At 38.4% G+C, this 20,723-nt stretch overlaps 1 protein-coding gene across 1 annotated transcript in view; it reads right to left on the minus strand.

The window, feature by feature from the left end:
* Positions 1 to 20,326, minus strand: part of gse1b (Gse1 coiled-coil protein b) — a 265,439-nt gene extending 245,113 nt beyond the window's left edge. The window contains exon 1 of the mRNA XM_088334614.1: positions 19,890 to 20,326. Within this exon, the coding sequence (XP_088190740.1) occupies positions 19,890 to 20,324 (435 nt within the window). The 5' untranslated portion in view covers positions 20,325 to 20,326. The remainder of the gene's footprint in view (positions 1 to 19,889) is intronic.
* Between the last annotated feature and the right edge of the window lie 397 nt (positions 20,327 to 20,723).

The raw sequence follows: 20,723 nt of genomic DNA on the forward strand, positions 1-20,723 counted from the left end.
ATGGTAAAGAACACCAAGGCTACCTTCCCAACAGCTGAAATCTGGATACCGCTGATCAACTACTCACAGCAACTGGAAGCCCTCCATAAATTCAACCTGGAGCAAATCAATGACCACATCTCCAGGAACATGCCATGCCTACCAAAACTCCCAGAACGGGACTTCCACACCACACAGGACGGAATCCACTGGACAGGTAAGACGGCCGACAAGATGTTAAAACACTGGCTACACAATTTAAACTGAACACCCCCACAAGCCCAAATGGGGAGAGGGATAAGAATATCATTCTACTAGCTCAGAACTTCACACCCACACAATATCAGATTAGTCTACTAGAAAAGGGCTTATCATTGGTTCCCACGGTAAATGTTCGTAAAAAACAAAAGGAAATTCTGAGAGGAGAAATCCAAGAATTCCACCGAAAGCTTAAATTAGCAGCCTTCTTCAACAGATCAGAAGTTTCAGAACAAAAACATTTCATACCAAAATCAGATTGGGAACCAAGAAACAACCAAATCCCTAACATAATAACACAAGTAATTAAGGATAACCAAAGCCTAATCAACATGCTAAACCCACAGTCTCACAGAGACAAAGATAACCTTAGCAGAGGAGAATGTGAAGCTCTTTTTCAACTAGCTAACAACAAACAGATCGTTATTAAACCAGCAAACAAGGGTAGTGCAATAGTTATCTTAGACAGAACGCAGTACATACATGAAGCATACAGAAAACTCAACAACACCACACACTACAAGAAATTAACAAAACCGATATACCCAGACACAGCCCAGAAAATAGAAGATATCATACAAACACTACTAGAAAATAAATATATTAGCAAAAAACAAAGCCGCTACCTAATGGGAGAAGAAGAAGCCAGACCCCGTAGATTTTACCTGCTACCTAAAATCCACAAACCACCATTATCGTGGACTATACCATATGAAGTCCCAGCAGGAAGACCAATTGTCTCAGATTGCAACAGTGAATCCTACAGGATCGCTGAATACATTTACCACTTCCTCACTCCACTATCCACAAAACATAATGGCTACATTAAAGACACATATGACTTTGTAAACAAAATAAAACAGATTAGAATAACGCAGGAAACAATCCTATTCACCATTGACATAGACAGCCTCTACACAAACATAAACACAGTCGCAGGGTTAACAGCAGTAAAGCGCTGGATGGAAAAATACCCGGACGACAAACGCCCAGACACAGAATTAGTACAACTCCTAGAAATTAGCCTCACTAGAAACGACTTTGAATTCAACAAGGAATTCTACTTACAGATTAGTGGTACAGCCATGGGCAAAAAATTTGCACCTGCCTATGCTAACATCTACATGGCACATTGGGAGGAGACAGCTTTTGAAAAATGCGCCAAACTACCCACCAATTATTTTAGATACTTGGATGACATTTGGGGAACATGGACACATAGCATAGAGGACTTCAACCAATTCATACAAACCCTCAACACACACCATAGTACAATTACAGTCAAACATTCCACAAATTAACACCAGATAGATTTTCTAGACACAACCACTTACAAAGGACCCTCATTCACCCAAACACAAACTTTAGACACTAAAGCCTTCTTTAAAGACACAGACACGCATGCGCTCTTACACAAAAACAGCCTACATCCAAAACACACCTACAGGGGATTAATCAAATCACAGTTGCTCAGATTCCTCAGAATCTGCTCACAAAATACAGACTTTGAAAAGGCTACCCAAACCCTTTTCAAGGCACTGAGAGGATACTCTAGATCTTTCTTCAGGCAAGTCTGTAAAACATTTTTAACCACAGGACAACTGGACACACAGAAAATCATCCCCCTAATAAGCACCTACTCAGCATTTAGCCAAACTGCTAATGGAAAAAATAAACAAAATATAACCCAGACACTACAGAACACAGGCATAATCCAAGATTACAAAATCATCTCAACCTTTAAAAGAAACAAAAACCTCAAAGATTACTTGGTAAAAAGTAAAATACCAGAAATCAACATAACACGAACACAGGGCCCCACATTCTACAAACAAGCCACCAAAGTTGGGAACACCGCTACCAACACAAACTACCTAATTAAACAAACACTCACACCTAATACGGAAAACTGTATATATGTCAAAAAGTGTAAACACTGTGACATTAAATATATAGGAGAGACAGGAAATTCAATCAGATGTAGATTAGCACAACACATTTATAACATCAGAAACAGCAGGGAAACAGACACACACTTAGTAGCCCACTTCCTACACCATGGACTACAGGCACTAGAAATATGGGGCCAACAAACAAACAGCAATTGGACGCAAGAAGAAAGACGCAAGGCAGCAAAAACACTGGATAATAAAACTCAACACTCTCTTTCCAAATGGACTAAACAAACGCATTTAAAACAAGAAAAGCTCCAGTATCCTGAATGGCCTAAACCTCAGATTTAGGGGAACTTGGGAAAGAAAGATTGCTTCCTAACCCTAATCCTAACCGTAATCCTAACCCTAACCCTAACCCTAACCCTAACTCTAACCCTAACCCTAACCCTAACCCTAACCCTAACCCTAACCCTAAACCTAATTTTTTTTTTTTTTTTTTTTTTTTTAGATTATTATTTTTTAGACCCGGTTAATGGGGAGCAAAACCACCTGCAAAAAGTGAAAAGACCTCAAACGTCTGCGTTTGCACAGTGTACCATGACTGAAATATATATATATATATATATATATATATATATATATATATATATATATATATATATATATATATATATATATATATATATATATATATATATATATATATATATATATATATATATATATATATATATATATATATATATATATATATAAATATATATATATATATATATATATATATATATATATATATATATATATTTTTTTTTTTTTACCATTACAGACCCCGAAGCTCTGAATCCGCGAACGTCGAACCGCGAAGTAGCGAGGTCCCACTGTATTTCTGTTGTCAGAATTTTGTGGTATTCCCATTATAGTATTTTTATAGTATTCTTCTATTTTTAGTTTAGCAGTATTTTTGTAGTATTTGTGCAGTTGTAGTTTGGCAGTATTTCTGTAGTAGTATTTTTGAACAATTTCTGTAAAAATATTTATGTAGTAGTATTTTTGTAATAAAGTATTTTTGTAATATAGTCGATTGTTCTCAGCTCAGGGATGCTGCTGGAAATGTGAATTTCCCTTCGGGGATGAACAAAGTATCTATCTATCTATCTATCTATCTATCTATCTATCTATCTATCTATCTATCTATCTACTGTGGTATTTTTGTGTTATTTTAGTAGAGGTATTTTGGGAGTGTCTCCAAAAGTAATGTTTTTGTAGTATGTTTCTAGTGTTTTATAGTATTTCTTGAATATTTTTGTTATGTTTCTAGTGTAATATTTCTGTAGTAGTAATTTTGTATTACATATTACTTTGTTGGTAAATGAAGTATTTTTGTATAATTTATTTTAGAACTTCTTAAATGTGTTTGTAGTATTTCTTTTTTAATATTTTTGTATTATAGTATAACTGCAGTAGTATTTTTCTTTGCATTCCTATCCTTTGTTTTTCTCAGAATGAGAGCAAAACAATATGTGAGTTTTTAGGCAACAAATGTAATATTTAGTGTTGTAGTCATTTTGTTGTATTTTGGTGATGGTATTGTTGTTGTAAAAACACAAAGGGACAATAGGGACAAAGTTGGCACCTACTTTTTTATTAGTATTACTTTATTTACTATTACTTATATGGTCATAGTTTACCCGCTCCTGGTCTGATGCATAGGATTCAGCCGTAATCCCAACTCGATTTCTGTTACATCGATTTTTCTCAATTGTGATATATTTCAACTAAATATTAAATGCTTAAATATGGTGCACCTTAGCCCTTACTGTAGTCTTCATTCCGTGCGCCTTAGAGTCCCATGCGCCTTGTAGATGTAAAAAGTACACAAAAGACTCATTTCTGAGGATGCGCCTTATAGTGCAGAAAATATGGTAAGTTTTTACTTAACTATTGACACTGACATGTCCCGCTGACCCCGCAACTCTTTGATGTTTTGTGGGGTCAACAACATCCTCCTCAACTGGCTACATGATGGCGGCCTTGAGGCAACAGCAAACATCGATCTGCCGCACAGATGGAGACGACATATTTGTGTACTTTTGATTCCCGGCGCCGTCGCGTCAGTGGGGAGTCACGCACTAATGGAAACTCAAAACATAAAAAAACTGGTAATGAAAAACTTGTTTCATTTGGCAATCAATCGTTGTGTATCAACGGTTGTGATATAAGAAAATGGCAATTCCAAAACAGTCCTGTAGAGGCTAAAAACCCGCATTACGTTTTGGGTGCCAGCAGGCGTTATCTGTCGCCCGATTACAAGCAGACTTTTAGCGAAATGGGCATTGTTTTGTGGAGATTAGTTGAACAAAAATAATATTTGACAACTAGATGTTACTGTGTTTGGTCGTGAAACCGATAGTCAGTGCTACCGAGGACAAGGAAGGATACAAAGTACTGAGGGTAAAAGTGACCAAACTGCACCATTTTCCTTCTCATTTTTTGCTCAGCCTCTTTGAAGTTTTTGGGTATCTGTGCCAGCAAGGTGGCGGATAATTATGTCAGCTCCCTCTCTGTGAGGCTCAGGTTACATATATTAAATTCACATTTCTTCAACTACCCCAAGTATTTAAAAAAATGCATGGTTATTTAATGACGATTCATTTATGTTCGCTTATCATTGAAATCAGTATTTTTTTTTCTTAAAGCCCTAATGTGTAATATTTGACCACTAGATGGCACTTTGTTGTCTCGTACGGGCGAGGGCCAGTGATACTCAGTGTGGCAGGAGAATGCCGGACAAACATGGCGCCGACCAAAGTGGTAATAAAAATATCTTGACCTGTGATTTTTCATTAAAGCTAAAATTGTTATGATAGTTCATATATTTCTGCCTGGTAATCAAATCAATGCTTTTTTATGGGTAATGTATGAAAGGGTTTTTTGCACCACTAAATATTACACACTTTCCATTTATGAATAGGTGTGTTTTCATCTCTAGGAGGCGCTAAATAATAGTAATATGTCCCTTTAGAATTGAGGCATCATTGGGCTGATTTATATTGATTTGTAAACCAAAAAGTCAATATTCTGCATTAAAAACAATTATAACTTCAGACAAACTAGCTCAATGCTGACAATTATATGCATTTATACTGTAATTATACTTCATAAATTAGCATTTTAAGTTTATTGGCCAAATCCAAATTGTCTCTAGGTGTGAATGAGTGAGTGAGTTGTCTGTCCCTGTGTCCCCTGCAACTGACTAGCAACCAGTTCAGGGTGTCCCCTGACCTTGCCCAAAGATAGCTGTATGGGTTCCAGCACCCCCGCGACCCTACTGAGGATAAGCGGTGCTGATAATGGATGGATGGATGTTCCGACACAGGTACAGTATATGTAAAACATGAACAAATCCAGTTTTTATTCTGTTGAAAGAGTAGCTAGTATCAAGGAACCAAGGGTGTGATATGATTTGAAACAACTCACAGACCAGTAAATCTGAGTCTAATGTTTTTGTAAGAGGGTACATTTGACTGAGTGCTATGTTTTCACATAAAGTACAGGTAACATAAGTTTTTGCTAGTTGTTTTTATTTATTATTTTAATTTGAAAAAATGCATTTAATTAACTTTTGCTAAAATGTGAAAAATGAGGGAAACTTATTATGTTAAATCTTACTTGTTTTTTCATTATGTTTTTAACCGATTTTTCAACAATACAGATAAAAAATTTTAAGATAGGCAAAAACATCTGATAGGGTAGACGCAAAATAAATTTCTTTTACAGTATCCGGTGATACATGTTCTGTAAAATAGGAAAAAGTAGAACTTAAAGTTTCATATTTTAGAATGTTTTATTTATTTTTTTTAATAGAAAAAGAAAAATATGAGCCAAATTAATTATGTTACACCTTACTCATGTTTTAATATTTTCAACCCATTTTTCCTCATTATAGTTAAATACTTTTAAAATAGGCCAAACATCTAATAGGATACATTTCTCTTAAATTACTTTTTTTTTTTTTTCAAAAATTGGAAAAAGTACAACTCAACTTTGTTTTTCCTGGTATTATATTTTAATATTTACAGCTTCTTTTTTTCTACAAAAACAGAAATATGGGAAGAATGTGGTGCCCTTGTATAAGACATCCTAAGTATTTGTTCTTATTTTATTAAATGCTTACTATTTTTTGGTCTTATTGTCCTGTCGGATTTCTTTTTTCATTTAATTTCAGTTTGTTGTTCAATAATAGGAATCATATACTGTATATCACGTCAAGCCTTGGTTGAAACTGTAATTTATTGTCTTTTTATCATTGTACTCACGTTGATGTCCATTCCGTTTGTGAGTATACAGTATATGTATCCTGCATCATTTTGCTTTCTTCTTTTAATCTAGTTTGAGCAGTCGATATACGATTTTGCGGCAAAAATGGGTGGCAGAGCTTGCCTTGTACCTTTGATTACTTAGATGAATGAAAACTCTGTGAAACAAACCTAAAAAGGGATCAGACCACCAAAGTATGACTTAAATGAAAGTCAAAACGGAAAGGTTGAACATCTCACACTATACTAATGTTTCATCGTTCTATTCACTGTGCGCAAGTCCCAGTGAAGGGGACTTGACCTTAACGAATGTAGTGACCATGTTTCAACAGTATGAGATCACTCTTGTACTCACACCAACATTTGAGACAGGCCAGAAATTCTCCCAAATGTAACTTTGACTTAATTGAAAATACCTCAAACGTCTGCGTTTGCACAGTGTACCATGACTGAAGACAGAGTTTGTACACCTTTTATATGGCCAAAATCAAGCACTTTTTATGAACTTTCAAAGCCATTTTTTTTCAATTTCTCCAGTGCCGTCAAAAGAAGACTATGCATTTTGCAGATCCACAAATATATCTGTGAGTATTTTTTTAATCTTACACGTGCATTTTTCAAGACATACTAATTCAGATCTTAGGTAAATAGCGATTATATTTGTGGAACTAAACAATACGGATGCAAATATTTTTACAACAAATCAGCGAGAAGTTCTTCCCATTACATCTTACCACTGGGAAACACTTTCATCATTTTTGTCATGGCCCATAGCAAATTGATCCGTAATACATAATACCCTGTTTCAGTGTAACATGTGCCTGTCCTCTTCGGCGCAACTTGTATGGGGGGATAATGTTTCATAGGACAACGTCATACAAACTTATGACGGATGCTGTTAATCACAATAAGAGAAGAAAGCAAAGCCACCAGAGAGCAGTGTCGGCGTCATTTTTAAGCAGACTTGTGAAACATGGCAACAATTTTAAATATTTACACGCAACAAAATCTAATGACTTTTTAATCCTTGAATTCAAGCATTTTCAAAGATTACAAGAACCCGCACAAACCCTATGGAGAATTCTGGAGAATTGAAAAAAATATATATGTTCTGAACGGCATTGTATACAGACGGGAAGGGGTCAATCAGTCAGACAAATACAGACCGACCTTGTCTGATGGTTTTCTCGAGGTAAAACAAATGTGATAGGCGACCCAAGGAGACTCAATCATTTCATTCAAAACCAAACAGATGAGTTTTCCTGACGACGTGAGAATCGTAAAAAAAAGGTTGCTCAATCTTTCTTGGATATAACTTCAAAGACTAATGCCAGGGCTGAAATTTTAAAAGAATAGCTTGACAAGGCTGAAAAAACGGTAAGCACAATTTGTGCAGACTGGAAGTGCACACAGCCTTGGAACTGGGTCCAACACTCCCTTTTCACTCTTTTTACTCCCCAGCTGTCCCAAAGTGCTGTCAGAGACCAGGTGCGTGCTCTGTTGCGATGAAGGGGGGCACTCCGGTGAGGTCACGGCCAGATGGAGAGAGTCATCCAAGAAGGGAATGACTTCCCGGGCCAGAATAAGATTACCGCCACGGATGATTATCTCGCTTCTGATTGGCTGTCAGAAGGAAAGTAAACAAATCTAACGTCTGGAGCCAGTGTGCCGGCTGTTGTATATTTAGCCCAGTCCAGCTGACATCTACAGTTAACCTCACAGCAGTGCAAGGTATTCTTTTGTTTATTTTCGATGTTATTCAACAAAATAAATAGAATACTGTATTTCCCCCACTATAAATCACACTGGATTGTAAATGCACCTCCAAAAAATAGTCTTTTGTCATATATTTTTTTCACATATAAGGTGTACTGGACTATAAGGCATATGAAATTGCGAATAAAGTAAGAACTTCCCTGGGTGCATATGTGTCCCTAACCCAAATTACAAAATATTGTGGACGATAGGAATCTAAGTAGTGGCGGTGAGAACACCGACAAATTATCACTCCTCTAAGAGTGATACAGATGACATACAAAAAGACGTCTTAACTCATCACACTATTTTTACTCACTGATTTGCATAGTGCATTCTGATGGGTTAAAAAGTTTCTCCACTTCTTCACCTGTGGGTCAATGACCTCTCAGTTTAATATGTATGCGTAGGTAAAACATCTTCTAAGGATTTTGTTGAAAGACTTTCTGCTTTCTCTATTCTCTAACATTCATTGCTTACGAAGTGGAGGGACTGTTTAACCTATCAGAATGCACAATGCAAATCAGTCTTCCTGGCACCGGAAGTAAAAGTAGTGTGATAATGAGCTAAAGTCTAATGCCTTGTTTTATGCCATTCGTACCACTGGTGGTCTGGTTGTATTATCATAGCACTGTCACTGGCATTACTCGGGGTCGATTCCTGTTCTATATAATGTTTAGCAATTTTTGTCAGCGATGTTTATCAAACGGATCAATCATTGCATACTGCTCAAATGGGGCGTTATCCTACACACCAATAATAACTGTCTGCATATCCAATCTTGCCTGCCGCAGTCTGCAACATATGATGCACACTCGGTTATAAGGCGCACTTTCAAATTTCTGGCCAAATTTGGGATTCTAGGTGCACCTTATAGTCCAGAAAAGACAGCAAATGCAAAGAACACAACTTTAACTGTTCAACATGTGGAAAACTACAGAGAAAAATATAGCAAGAATCAAAGAAAACAATTGCTAGACGTGTATGTTAAAAATAGCGGGCTACTGTGTGACCACACAAACTCACAATACCATACACACTGACAGCTGTGGCACAATCCAGCTGCATTTTGCAAGAGCAAACACCTGGCAGTGCTGGCGACCACCTGGCAGATGCACGTGCACGCAAACACGCTTTGCAGCTGTTGCAAATTTAGGCACGGATCAAAGACTATGTATTTTACGTGAGGCGGCGTGCGCATGGTGGAAACTTTGCAAATGGGAGAGTGTTATTGCGAGAGGGCAGCTGGGGGTGTGATGAGCGGAGGTCTGCAGTTCCTTTTGCACTCTGTCCTATATAATTAAGCCAGAGAAACACAGTTTGCAGTTGTAAAACACAGACTTTACATTTTTAGTGTAGATCTGCAATTGCATTGAGTTAAAGCGAGGGTCAGTAACCCAAAATGTGGAAAAACCCATAACATACCAAAAACAACAAATATGTCTGAAGGAGCAAAAACTTCAAAGCCTGATCCAAAATATAAGGGGACTCATCCATAAAGTTTAATATTTAAATATTTGTTCCAAATATTATTAAAGCTATGGAAAACGTTGAGTCTGTTTTTTTATGTTTGTCATGCAACAGAAAGATACCATCCATCCATCCATTTTCTGCACCGCTTTATCCTCAGTAGGGTCGCGGGGGTGCTGGAGCCCATCCCAGCTATCTTCAGGCAGTGGGCAGAGGACACCCTGAACTGGTTGCCAGCCAGTCGCAGGGCACAAAGGAACAGACAATTCGCTCGCTCATTCACACCTAGGGACAATTTGGACCGGCCAATTCAACTGAAATGCATGTCTTTGGAATGTGGGAGGAAACCGGAATGCCCGGAGGAAACCCACGCAAGCACGGGGAGAACATGCAAACTCCACACAGGAGGTTCAATCTCATGACCTCAGAACTGTGCCGCACACGCGCTAACCACTGCGCCGCCGTGCTGCCCAGAAAAGTACCATATCATAAAATATGATACATACATACGGTACATACGGTACATACGGTACATACATACATACATACATACATACATACATACATACATACATACATACATACATACATACATACATGCATACATACAGTAAAAAAAGGTAAAGTAAAGTAAAAGTACTGTATTTTACTGACTAAAAGGCGCACCAAAACACTAAATTGGCTAGAAATATAAACATGCGCTTTATAATCCAGTGTGCCTTATGTTTGGAAAAAAAATGGAAATGCAAATGCAAGCTCGGCACCACAAATGTAATTAATCAGTCAATATTGATCACTGACCACAATTGCATGACAGCAGTGGCAACGGGAATTGAACCCAGGTAGCGGCAGTAAGAGCAGCAAATCCTAACCACCAGGTCACTGAAGAAAAGACTATGGGTCTTATCCCATAATCACACTAGTTTACCAGATACAATATTAGACAAATGAGAAGACAGAAAGTATCTATTTTTTTACTTTATCTTAGCATAAACCAAGAATTGTAAGTGACAAACGTTGTGTTCATGTATTCATTTATATAATTCAGGACGAATGAATAACTTCCCACAATGCCTTTATCTTCATTCTGTTCAGAATTTCCTGCGCTCCATAAAGACCTTGCGAGTCGGCGATACAATACTGTATTTGGTCCCCAACATTATCTGTACCACGAACCGGTTTAACGTCTGATCATATTCTCACGCACCGGCCTTGTAACATACATTTTTGCAAGGATAGTAATCAAGGATATAATTCAACTGAACAATGCAAAAATATGGTACTTATTTACTATTTAGTGCAACCCTAACCCTAACTAAGGTTTGAAATACATGCGCCCTATAGTACGGGGCACTTTACATATAAAACATATAACAAAAGACTAATTTTTGGTGTTGTGCCTTATAATCCAGTGCATATTATAGTGCAAAAAATAAGGTACTAAAATCAGCAGAATATTCTGCTTTCTTTTTTTTTTATTTCACGAAGCACCATGAGAACGTGAATTGCACGATATATGCTTCACTACTATTTTCCATATCCAAATGGAACGACATCCTGGTCCTCATGCTCTGACGTCAAGGAACAAGAACACCGGTTCATCATCCATTGTCTCCCTGTGACTTTCATGGACAAGCTCAGAGCAGCAACGTCACATGTGAATTCTGTACTCAGTCTTTGCTCTCAATGGCATTCCTTTGGTAGGCAACAGGAAGTAAAGAAATATCTGAGCTCGACTTCCTTGATTCAATCTCAATGAGCACGCTCGAGTAATTGATCTGACTTGCTAATTTATTTTAAAGGGAAACTGTGTATTATTTGTCTACTAGATGTTGTGTATTGTGTAGCGCAACCGAAAACGACTGCCACTAAGCACAGGGAAGAATACAAACTACATTTAGTCTTTTAGTGGCTAAACCTGGGATGGACAACCCAAAATGTTGAAAGAGCCATATTGGACCCAAGAAAAAAAATATCCAGAACTGCAAAAAATGAAAAGTCCTATATAAGCCTTTATAATGAATGCAACACATGCTGTATGTATCTATCTATATGAGCTATATTAGCCTGTGAGAATGATGCACCAAATTACTACTCTGTTAAAGTATATTGCCTAAAGTTTGACTTAATTAAATTAATAATTGACAGTATGTTTCATTGCTTTAATGAAATTAAACAAATGCAATCAAGAAATTCATTTTGAAAGTCATTTCTATTTTGATGATTAAAAATATAAGAAAAAAATGGAATGCAGATGTTTTTATGTAAACAAGATGACAGAAAAATAGCAGCTTGAGACGTTGTACCTCTAAAAGGGGTGGAGCTTAGACCACACTGCTCTTTGAACACGGGACAGTGGAGAGAGAAGAACGGAAGCGGAGGAAATCAGCCTCGGTTATAAAGGTTGGAGCTACAGTATGTCACAAAAGTGAGTACACGCCTCACATTTCTGCAGAGATTTCATTATAATATTTAATAGAACATCAATGAAGAAACATCGCTATGACACAATGAAAATAAGTATGTAAACAAAGGCCATGTCTGACTGGAAATATATCCTCTGGTCTGATGAGACAAGGTTTTTTTTGGGCCCGATTGTGTGAAGAATGTGTGGCATAATTTAGGTGAGGAGTAAAAGATATTTGTGTAGTGCCTAAAGTCAAGCATGGTGTTAGGAATCCCATGCTTTGGGGCTGCATCAGTGCTACTAGAATTGGGAAGTTAGATTCATTAAGGAAGACACAAACTCAAGGATGTACTGTGAAATACTGGAGCAGAGATGGATCCCCTCCTTCCAAACACTTGGTCAGAGGGCAATGTCCCATCCTGACAATGACCCCTAATACACTTCTAAGATGACCAAGGAATTTCTAAAGGAGCTAAGGGTAAAGAGGTTGGACTGGCTGTGCATGTTTCCAGGACTAAACCTAAAAGAACATATTTGCGGCATCCTTAAGCGGAAAGTGGAGAAGCACAAGATCTTGAATATCCCCCAGCTCAATCAGAGTATTTCATTGGCAAAAAGACTCTTGTGGAATCAGTGGACAGGAGGATTAAGGTGGTTCTGCAAAATCATGGTGACCACACAAAATACTGAACTTCAGGAACTTAACTAAAGGGTGTACTTTTTGTTACCAGGGGTTTAGCTACTAATGGCTATATTTTGAGTCTTTTGAGGTGAGAAAAAAAACTTACACTGCTATATACGCTTTACACAGACTACCTTTCATTTTATCACAGCGATGTTTCTTTAGTGTTGTTCAATTAAACATTATGGTCAAATCCCTGCAGAAATCTGAGGTGTGTACGTACTTTTTTGAAATAATAAGTTCTCCAGGCAGGATTTTAAGCCTGAGGGCCATTACTCAGAAGTCAGAATAAATGAGCGACAACCATTCCGTGTTTTCACAACCCGATATCAGTGAGAGAGCAAAAGTAAAAATATATTTCCCTTCCCCATTCTTTCCAATTTGTAACCATTTTTGGAAAAGTGCCAGAGAGCCACTCTGCAGCACTAATGCGCCGCATACAGCTCCTAAGCTGTTCGTTGCAGACCCCTGAACGTATATGTACCATTTTCTTCACATTTTGTTGCTAACCTTTCAAAAGGTTTTTGTTTTTTAAGGGTACCTGTAGTAGCAGGATGACGGACAACAAAATCAGCTCACTCTGAGTGAGGCTCACGTATGTAAAATTAAACAAATACAAATCTCCACGAGTATTATTTTAAAAAGTCATATTTATAGGATACTTTTTGTATTTTTGCTTATTATTCAAATCAACATGGTCTTCTTTTAATGAATTACGTATTTTTACCATGATGCGGTGCTAAATAATATAGCATCTCTCTTTGAGATGAAATGAGAAATTCCACTTCCAATTTGATTTGCTTTTCTGTTGTAATTAGTCAAAAAAATGGAAAAGCACCATAAGAACATGCCGGGCATTTTATTGTCTATAGGGAGCATGCAAACTAAAAAATGTGGATTTAAAAAAAAAGAGATTTTGCCTTGACAGAGTCTGTTTTTACTCTAAAGAAAGCAAGACAATCTTCTCCATGTGCAACACTGGTCATGTGCTTCAGACCAAATCTAAAAATAGCAAATATGTTGTCATGTTACCATTTGCACTGAAACAACATTTTCAGACGTTGTCTGAGTACATGTACTTAAATTGGAGCACTTCCCAATACAAAGTATAAAAACCAATGATACCTTTTAGTCTGCAAGGACAAATATTCCAAGCACCAGTCTGCAAATACAAAATGCTAATTATTTGATAGCGTTATTTCTTATATTTTATATTCTTTATGTGTTTTTCCATTAAAATGAAAAAGATCACAGCTAAAATAAGGTAAATTGTTTAATGTGGCAAACGGGAGACCTCTTTGCTCCTTTTAGGTATTGTTTTTCTAATCTCATATTAAAATACAAAAAAGTAATGACTACCATAAGCCTTCTGTTTTTCGAATCTTTTTTTTGTTTTGTTTTAAAATATGTATTTTTAAAAGGGCAACACGGCGGTGCAGTGTTTAGCGCTTGTTCTGAGGTCGTGAGATCAAACCTTCCTGTGTGGAGTTTGCATGTTCTCACTGAGCTTACGTGGGTTTCCTCCAGGGACTCTGGTTTCCTCCCACTTTTCCAAAAACATGCACGTCAGGTTAATTGGTCCTTCCAAATTGTCCCTAGGTGTGAATGAGCGAGTTGTCTGTCTTTATATGCCCTGTGATATGCTGGCAACCAGTTCAGGGTGTCCCCTGCCCACTGCCTGAAGATAGCTGGGATGGGCTCCAGCACCCCCACGACCTTAAGCGGTGCAGATAATGGATGGAAGGATGGATATTTTTAAATCTTTAAAATGGGCAAAATTATGTGGAAGATAATTTTAAACTCATTTTAACATTTAAAAGATATTATAAGCACACGTTTCTGCCATTTGTCAGAGTAATCAATATTGCTCATTTTATTTTTCTATTTTTAAAATATATTTTTGTTGAGAAAAATAATACTGTATCATCAATAAATAAATAAACTAATTGATGAGCACAATTTTGCCATGAAACTGTTTTTAAGATATCTTTTTTAAAGCAGGGCAGATAAATACAAACAGAAGAAAACAAAAGGAAAACAAAAAACAAAAGGTAAAATGTAATGAAATATATAACATTTAGTTAATCGAATAGAAGAGAATCAATCAAATTCAAGGATGTCTGACGTATTACTCCATAGCGTTCACAGCAAAAGCTGTACTCTATTCAACAGTTGGCCTTTTGTGTCTGTACTATAATTATAAATTATGAAATTCTGTTATTAAAAAAAAACACTTATAATTGGTTTCTCTCCAAAATCCTGTTTCAATCCCTATAATCCTCTCTCACAGCCTTCCGCGTCTCTGTGCACTTTTACTTTGAATTGTTCACGCAAGCTAATTTGTTTATATCCCATTTCAGCTTTGCTTCCTGATCCCATGTGTAATTTTGACCACCCCCTCATTTCGCCGCTACGCCGTAAGTCCCACTTGGCAGTCCTGGGAGGAGGCTGGCATGTTTTTCCTGTGACCCAAAATACTCTTTAGCCAGGATATCAATACCTGCAGGAAAAACATATTCAAGTCTGAAAAACACACACACATAATACGATAGAGCCGCCCATTGATTTTACACGACAACCTGCAGATCGTCTCTGATGGATAATCGCAAAATGTTTTTCCTAGCTCAGACTAAGCATTGTAAGTGACAAACGTTAAATCCTTGCAGCCATGCATATATTTGTATCTTTCAGGACGACAAATTACTTCCCACAATGCCTTTCTCTTCATTCAGTTCAGAGTCTCCTGCGCTCCGTAAAAAAATTGCGAGTCGGTGAAAAAATAGTGTATTTCAGTGGTCGCCAACTTTCTCAGTATCACAAACTGGTTTAATGTCAGACAATATCCTCGCAGCCCGGCCCAATAATAATAATGACAATGTAGCAGACTAAAAATAGTGTGTCATCTATCAATATGCCTAATAGTGGATCAAATCAGCGCTCTCAAATTTTGAAATATTTTTATTATTTAACTGAAAATCTTGTGAAAAATACAACATGAAAGTAATATCAAATGTTTGATAAAGTATTTGAATTTTAATGACCGTTTTTACTAAGCAAAATATGTCCAATTGAATTAAAAACGGATCAAATATAAAATAATCCTATTTATGAACAAAATTTAAAAAATATATTTTCCTAACTTTGGGATTTTTTTTTACTTTGTTTTAGTAGAACAACAAGTTAAAAAACTAAAAATGTAAAACCAAATTGCACAGTTTACTTCCTTGTAGTAGTATTTTAATTTGTCTAGAAAACAAGGTAAAACAGCAGTCAGATATATTAATCGAAAATTCAGTTAATCAAAAAGATCCTTTTTCTCATTTAAAATGCTATTGACTCTTTCATTTGTTTGTAAACATTATGACTAGAGGTAAGATATTGGGTTAGGGCCCAAATCCAACCCGAACCCGACCCAAAATTCAGGTTTAAAATGTTAGACATGAAGTCGGGCTGGCAGGGCTTCACTCTCACCGTTCTTTGTTTTTTTTTTGTTTTTGTTTTTTTTTTAGCTTCGCGGAGGATCTGCACAGCATGCGCTTACTTTTACTTAAGTAATTAAAAAATCGTTTACCAAACTATCAGTTTAACCCCAAATCACTAAATACAAATAAATTTGTATCCTCTGTGTCTTGGTAAAAGATGCGCTGCTTCCTCGTACCACTTAGCTCACATCAGTCGCCATTTCCTCTTCTTGCCAATAGCTTACAAGCTTTAAACATTCTTTCTGCTTTTCGGCCAAATATTTCACTAGTTGCAGCTTGTAATCTGCAGAATATTACATTCTTTTCGGTGCCAGTTCGTTCAGTTTCACTTTCGATCGCTGCACGTCGCCAAAATGCGCACTTCTGTGCCGAACCGCTCATGTGCACACTTGATTTGAGAGACTCAGCGCCAAGTAAACCCCAAGATGCATAGTTCAGCCGAAACGCACAGTTTGGCACTGAAGTACGCATGGCCGAAGTAAAGGTTTGTGTTTTTTTCGGCCTTTGTTATCAAATCAAGTTATTTCGGCGGGTTTGGGCAGGTTCAGCTTCATATACCCGCAACTTGGGTCGGGTCGGGCTGAATTTCTTAGGCCCGATTTTACCTCTATTTGTGACATATCCGGCGAGTAAGCTTAGCCTGGAAGCAAGGGTGAGATGGCTCTAAGAATACATCTTAATAACTTCAAAACCAAAAATGGAGGCAAAACAACAAGCGCGCGGTTCAGAAGACAGAGGAAAAGAAGGCTGTCATTGCAGCAGCTAGTTGTCCTCATGTTGTGTGTTTGTGTGGCGGAATCAGAGAAAAACGTTAGTGAACGTAAATTTAAGTTTTACAGGATCCCATCGGACACTCCTGATCCAAAAAAAAGAAGAGAGTTGTGGTGAAATGCATAAAAGCGAAAAGATTGGAACGAGGCACTCATCAATGCTTGGGTTTGCAGAACACACTTTATATCAGGTAGGGGAAATTAAATATTTTTGACCGTTGCTATCGAGTCCATATTACTTATATCAGCAAATTATCTTGTCATTTTCTTTGTGTTAGCCAACTGTTAGCATGTAGCCTAAATGCCATTTGAATATGTTTCTCCTAAAAGAACAATAAAGGGAAAGGTAAAAGCAAATGGAAAATATGCAAACCCCACACAGGAAGCCTGGTAGTTATAATTGAATCCAGGACCTCTGAAGGGTGAGATAGACATGGTAGCATGTCAGCCGCGCAACTAGTAAATTAATGCCAACAAATCTGCATTTTGTCTTAATTTTATTTTTGACCGAAATCTTAAAAGGTTGTTTAAAGCCTAATGCCAGTACGGGTAATTTGTATTTGAAATACATTTCTTACATCTGCATGAATTTGTATAAAACTGGAAGCTCTTTAATAGCTTTGTTACATTTCACAGGGATCAGAATGGAGATTTTCATTTTCAGCTGAAATAGCCAGGGTCCAGGAATAAAGCAGGGCGGAAAATTCTGATCCCTGATTTCAAAAAAGACGCTCGGTTTCAAAGCTTGTCGACCCCCACAGAAGTGTAAATGCGGATTTCAGCATATTTATACGTTTTTTTTTTCTTCAAAGGACATTGTGTATTGTTTAGAATTTCTATTGCTCGAAACCTTTTTTATTAAAAAAAAAAACAATATTGATTTGTATAATATGCTAAAACATGGCAAATAGTCAAACGATTACAAGCACTTCACCAAAATTCGAGGACTTTTCAATCCTTGAAAACAAAATGTAAGCATTTTCAAGGATTTCAAGAACATGTATGAACCCTGGTTTATTATCAAACTACTGATAAGAGCTTAGCGCCGGACCCAAACCCTGCCCAAATTTTGGGCTCAGTTCAGTCATAGGATGTCAATCATAATGTCGGGCCGGACACCTTTCTCTCGCTATTTTTTTTTCATAATTATTCACTCGTCATGTGTTCTATGTTTCTTCTTCTTTGTGGAGGATTTACACAGTATGCACACTCCCCTGACAACATCGGAAGGGGGATTTTTTGCCGTCTCCCACAAGCCGTCCATTGTTAAGGAAAGTTTTAGAGGTAGTCCGGGTAGCGTGCATGCTGCGCACATCCGCGCCAAGCTGTTCCTTGACGGAGACGGCTTCGGCTACGGGCCTTTCGTTGTCGGTGTTGGCCAAAACCAGCTTCCCTCCCCACAAATCAAATGTCAAAGATCGGGCTGGTTCGGACTATTATACCCTCGGGCCGGGTCGGGTCGGGCTAAATTTTTATAGGCCTGAACTTACATCTTTATCAAACCAAGAGAACAGAGCACCTGTTCCCTAAAGCAGACAGTGTTGCCAAATGCAGGTTATTAGCTCACACGCTACAAAATGAGGCATGCCACTCGCAACCAGCTCAGGGCAAAACTATCACCTGAAACCACATCTACTACAATGCAACACCTCCGTCTCAGCCGGTCACAAACTTAGACACTAAATCGGGACTTGCAAAGAAGGCGTGATCCGAAAGGCCGGATCGAGAAAGCAGTGGACAGCTCCCGACAGCTGGCGAGAGCGTGCTCCCATTTTGAGATTGCCGAGTGCGAATGGCATCCGCAGATGTTTGTCTGGTGTCTTGCAGGGGCTGAACACACGTTAACTGTTGGTATGACAGAGCGCTCTACCAGGCCAACTGGCCCACTGAAAGGTCCTCAGCGCCACATTAAAACATCACAAGCCCTTTAATTCTCCACCCTCAGCCTTAAACAGCAGGGAAGGAATTTTGCTGACAGGAGAACGACATTAAAACATGGTCAATGTGAGGAACAGAGTGAAAGATTACATGTTTCTTTTTTATGAGAAGTCAATTGTTTATTATTCCCCAATAAAAACAACACAGCCACATTCCATACTTAGTGTTTAGCAAGAAAATTAACTAGAAAGATTCCACAACAACGACTATTAGTAGTAAGGAAAGGTCTACTGTACATTTTGGACTACATAACGCACCTGATTATTATATATTTTTTGTTTTGTTTTGGACAACAGAACATACCTTATTAATAGACAGATGCTCAAATTAAGAACCAAACTCAATTTAGTCTTTGTCCAAGCCGCACCGGATTTTAAGCCACATGCCTAGAAAGCCATAAGAATGAAACAATTCACGTCCATTTCTGTCATTTTAAGCCTGGCACGCAGCTCCCGCAACCGCCTGTGGAATTTGGCATCGGCACCCACACACCTGACGCAGTTTTAAGTATTGCTGTGAGTTGTTTACGTCATGTGTGTTCAGATCATATGACCATTCAAGATGGTGATTCAAAGATGAGCACTTATTTACTACTCCACCAAAAAAAAGCCTGAATGAGTGCTGCGTTGCGTAAAATGTGAGCCCTATATTTCTAGATGACGGCGTTAGGGCGACAATACAGTGGAGAATATTGCCAGATTGCAACGCAGTTGTGTATTCGTGTGCTGTTGTCATTGTTTGTTTCTGCTGTAAAGGACCATTGTGCTTGTTATCATTTCTTGAGGGTTAAAGTAAAACACAGGGAATTGACATTGACACTGATGATAAAGAGAGAAAAGTGTAACATATTTGGTAGATAACCTCCACTAGACCAAACTTAAAAAATGAAAATAATGGAAAGGAGAAAAAGACACACATTCAAAAAGAAAAGACCAACCTGTTCAGGTTCTTGCGATTCCTCTCTTCCTGTATTGTCCTGCTCCAACTCTGCGTTCCTGTCCGTCTGCACCACAGCCTTACAATCCATGCAGGAGCCAACCATTAACTTCCTCCCATCATCCACCAAAAGCGTTCTAGGTCCACGTGGTGCGTACAGAAAAATGGGCAGGCGGGCCACGGTGACCACATGCATCTGCCCTTGCCTATGCTGCTCCCGCCTGCAGAAGAAGCACGCAAACACCTCGCAGGTGTACTGCCGGGCCCAAGGGGAGCTGGATGAGCCTGAGGTGGAGGGAGCGGAAAGCGCGGAAGGGTCTGGGCTTCCTCGCCCGTGTCGAGCCCACTGATCCAGCAGGTCATGGTAGCAAAGCGTGCAGGCCGCCACCAGGCCTGTGGCATCCACAGCCTTGGCCCGAGGAGCGGGCGGGTGCATCGTGAGGAAAGGAAAAAACGGCTCCTTCTCGCTGCAGCGTCCTGGCGGGTTGACTCGAAGTAGGAACTCGCCTCCAGCGAACAACTCCGACCCACATAGGTAGCACACCGACATGGAGCTCTCGGGAGATGCGCCGTTATGGGAATGAGCAGATCCAATTGTTGTAACAGAGTGATACCTCGTTAAGAACGAGCTCACAGAGGTGATGAGATCCTCGCTAAGACAAAGCCGATAAGCGCTCCAGATGTCTTCTAAGATGGTGAAACAATGCGAGCAGCTGTGGATGCGCCCGTTTCTCATTGGGCACGCATTGGGTGGGCAGGGGAGCATGTTAATGAAGGGGAAATACATAGCACCGCGAAATTTGCCAACGCCAGCTTGAGCGTGGACCACATTATT

The sequence above is a fragment of the Urocampus carinirostris genome, chromosome 4 (assembly GCF_059441175.1).
Source record: "Urocampus carinirostris isolate Australia breed hairy pipefish chromosome 4, RoL_Ucar_1.0, whole genome shotgun sequence".
Classification (NCBI taxonomy): domain Eukaryota; kingdom Metazoa; phylum Chordata; class Actinopteri; order Syngnathiformes; family Syngnathidae; genus Urocampus; species Urocampus carinirostris.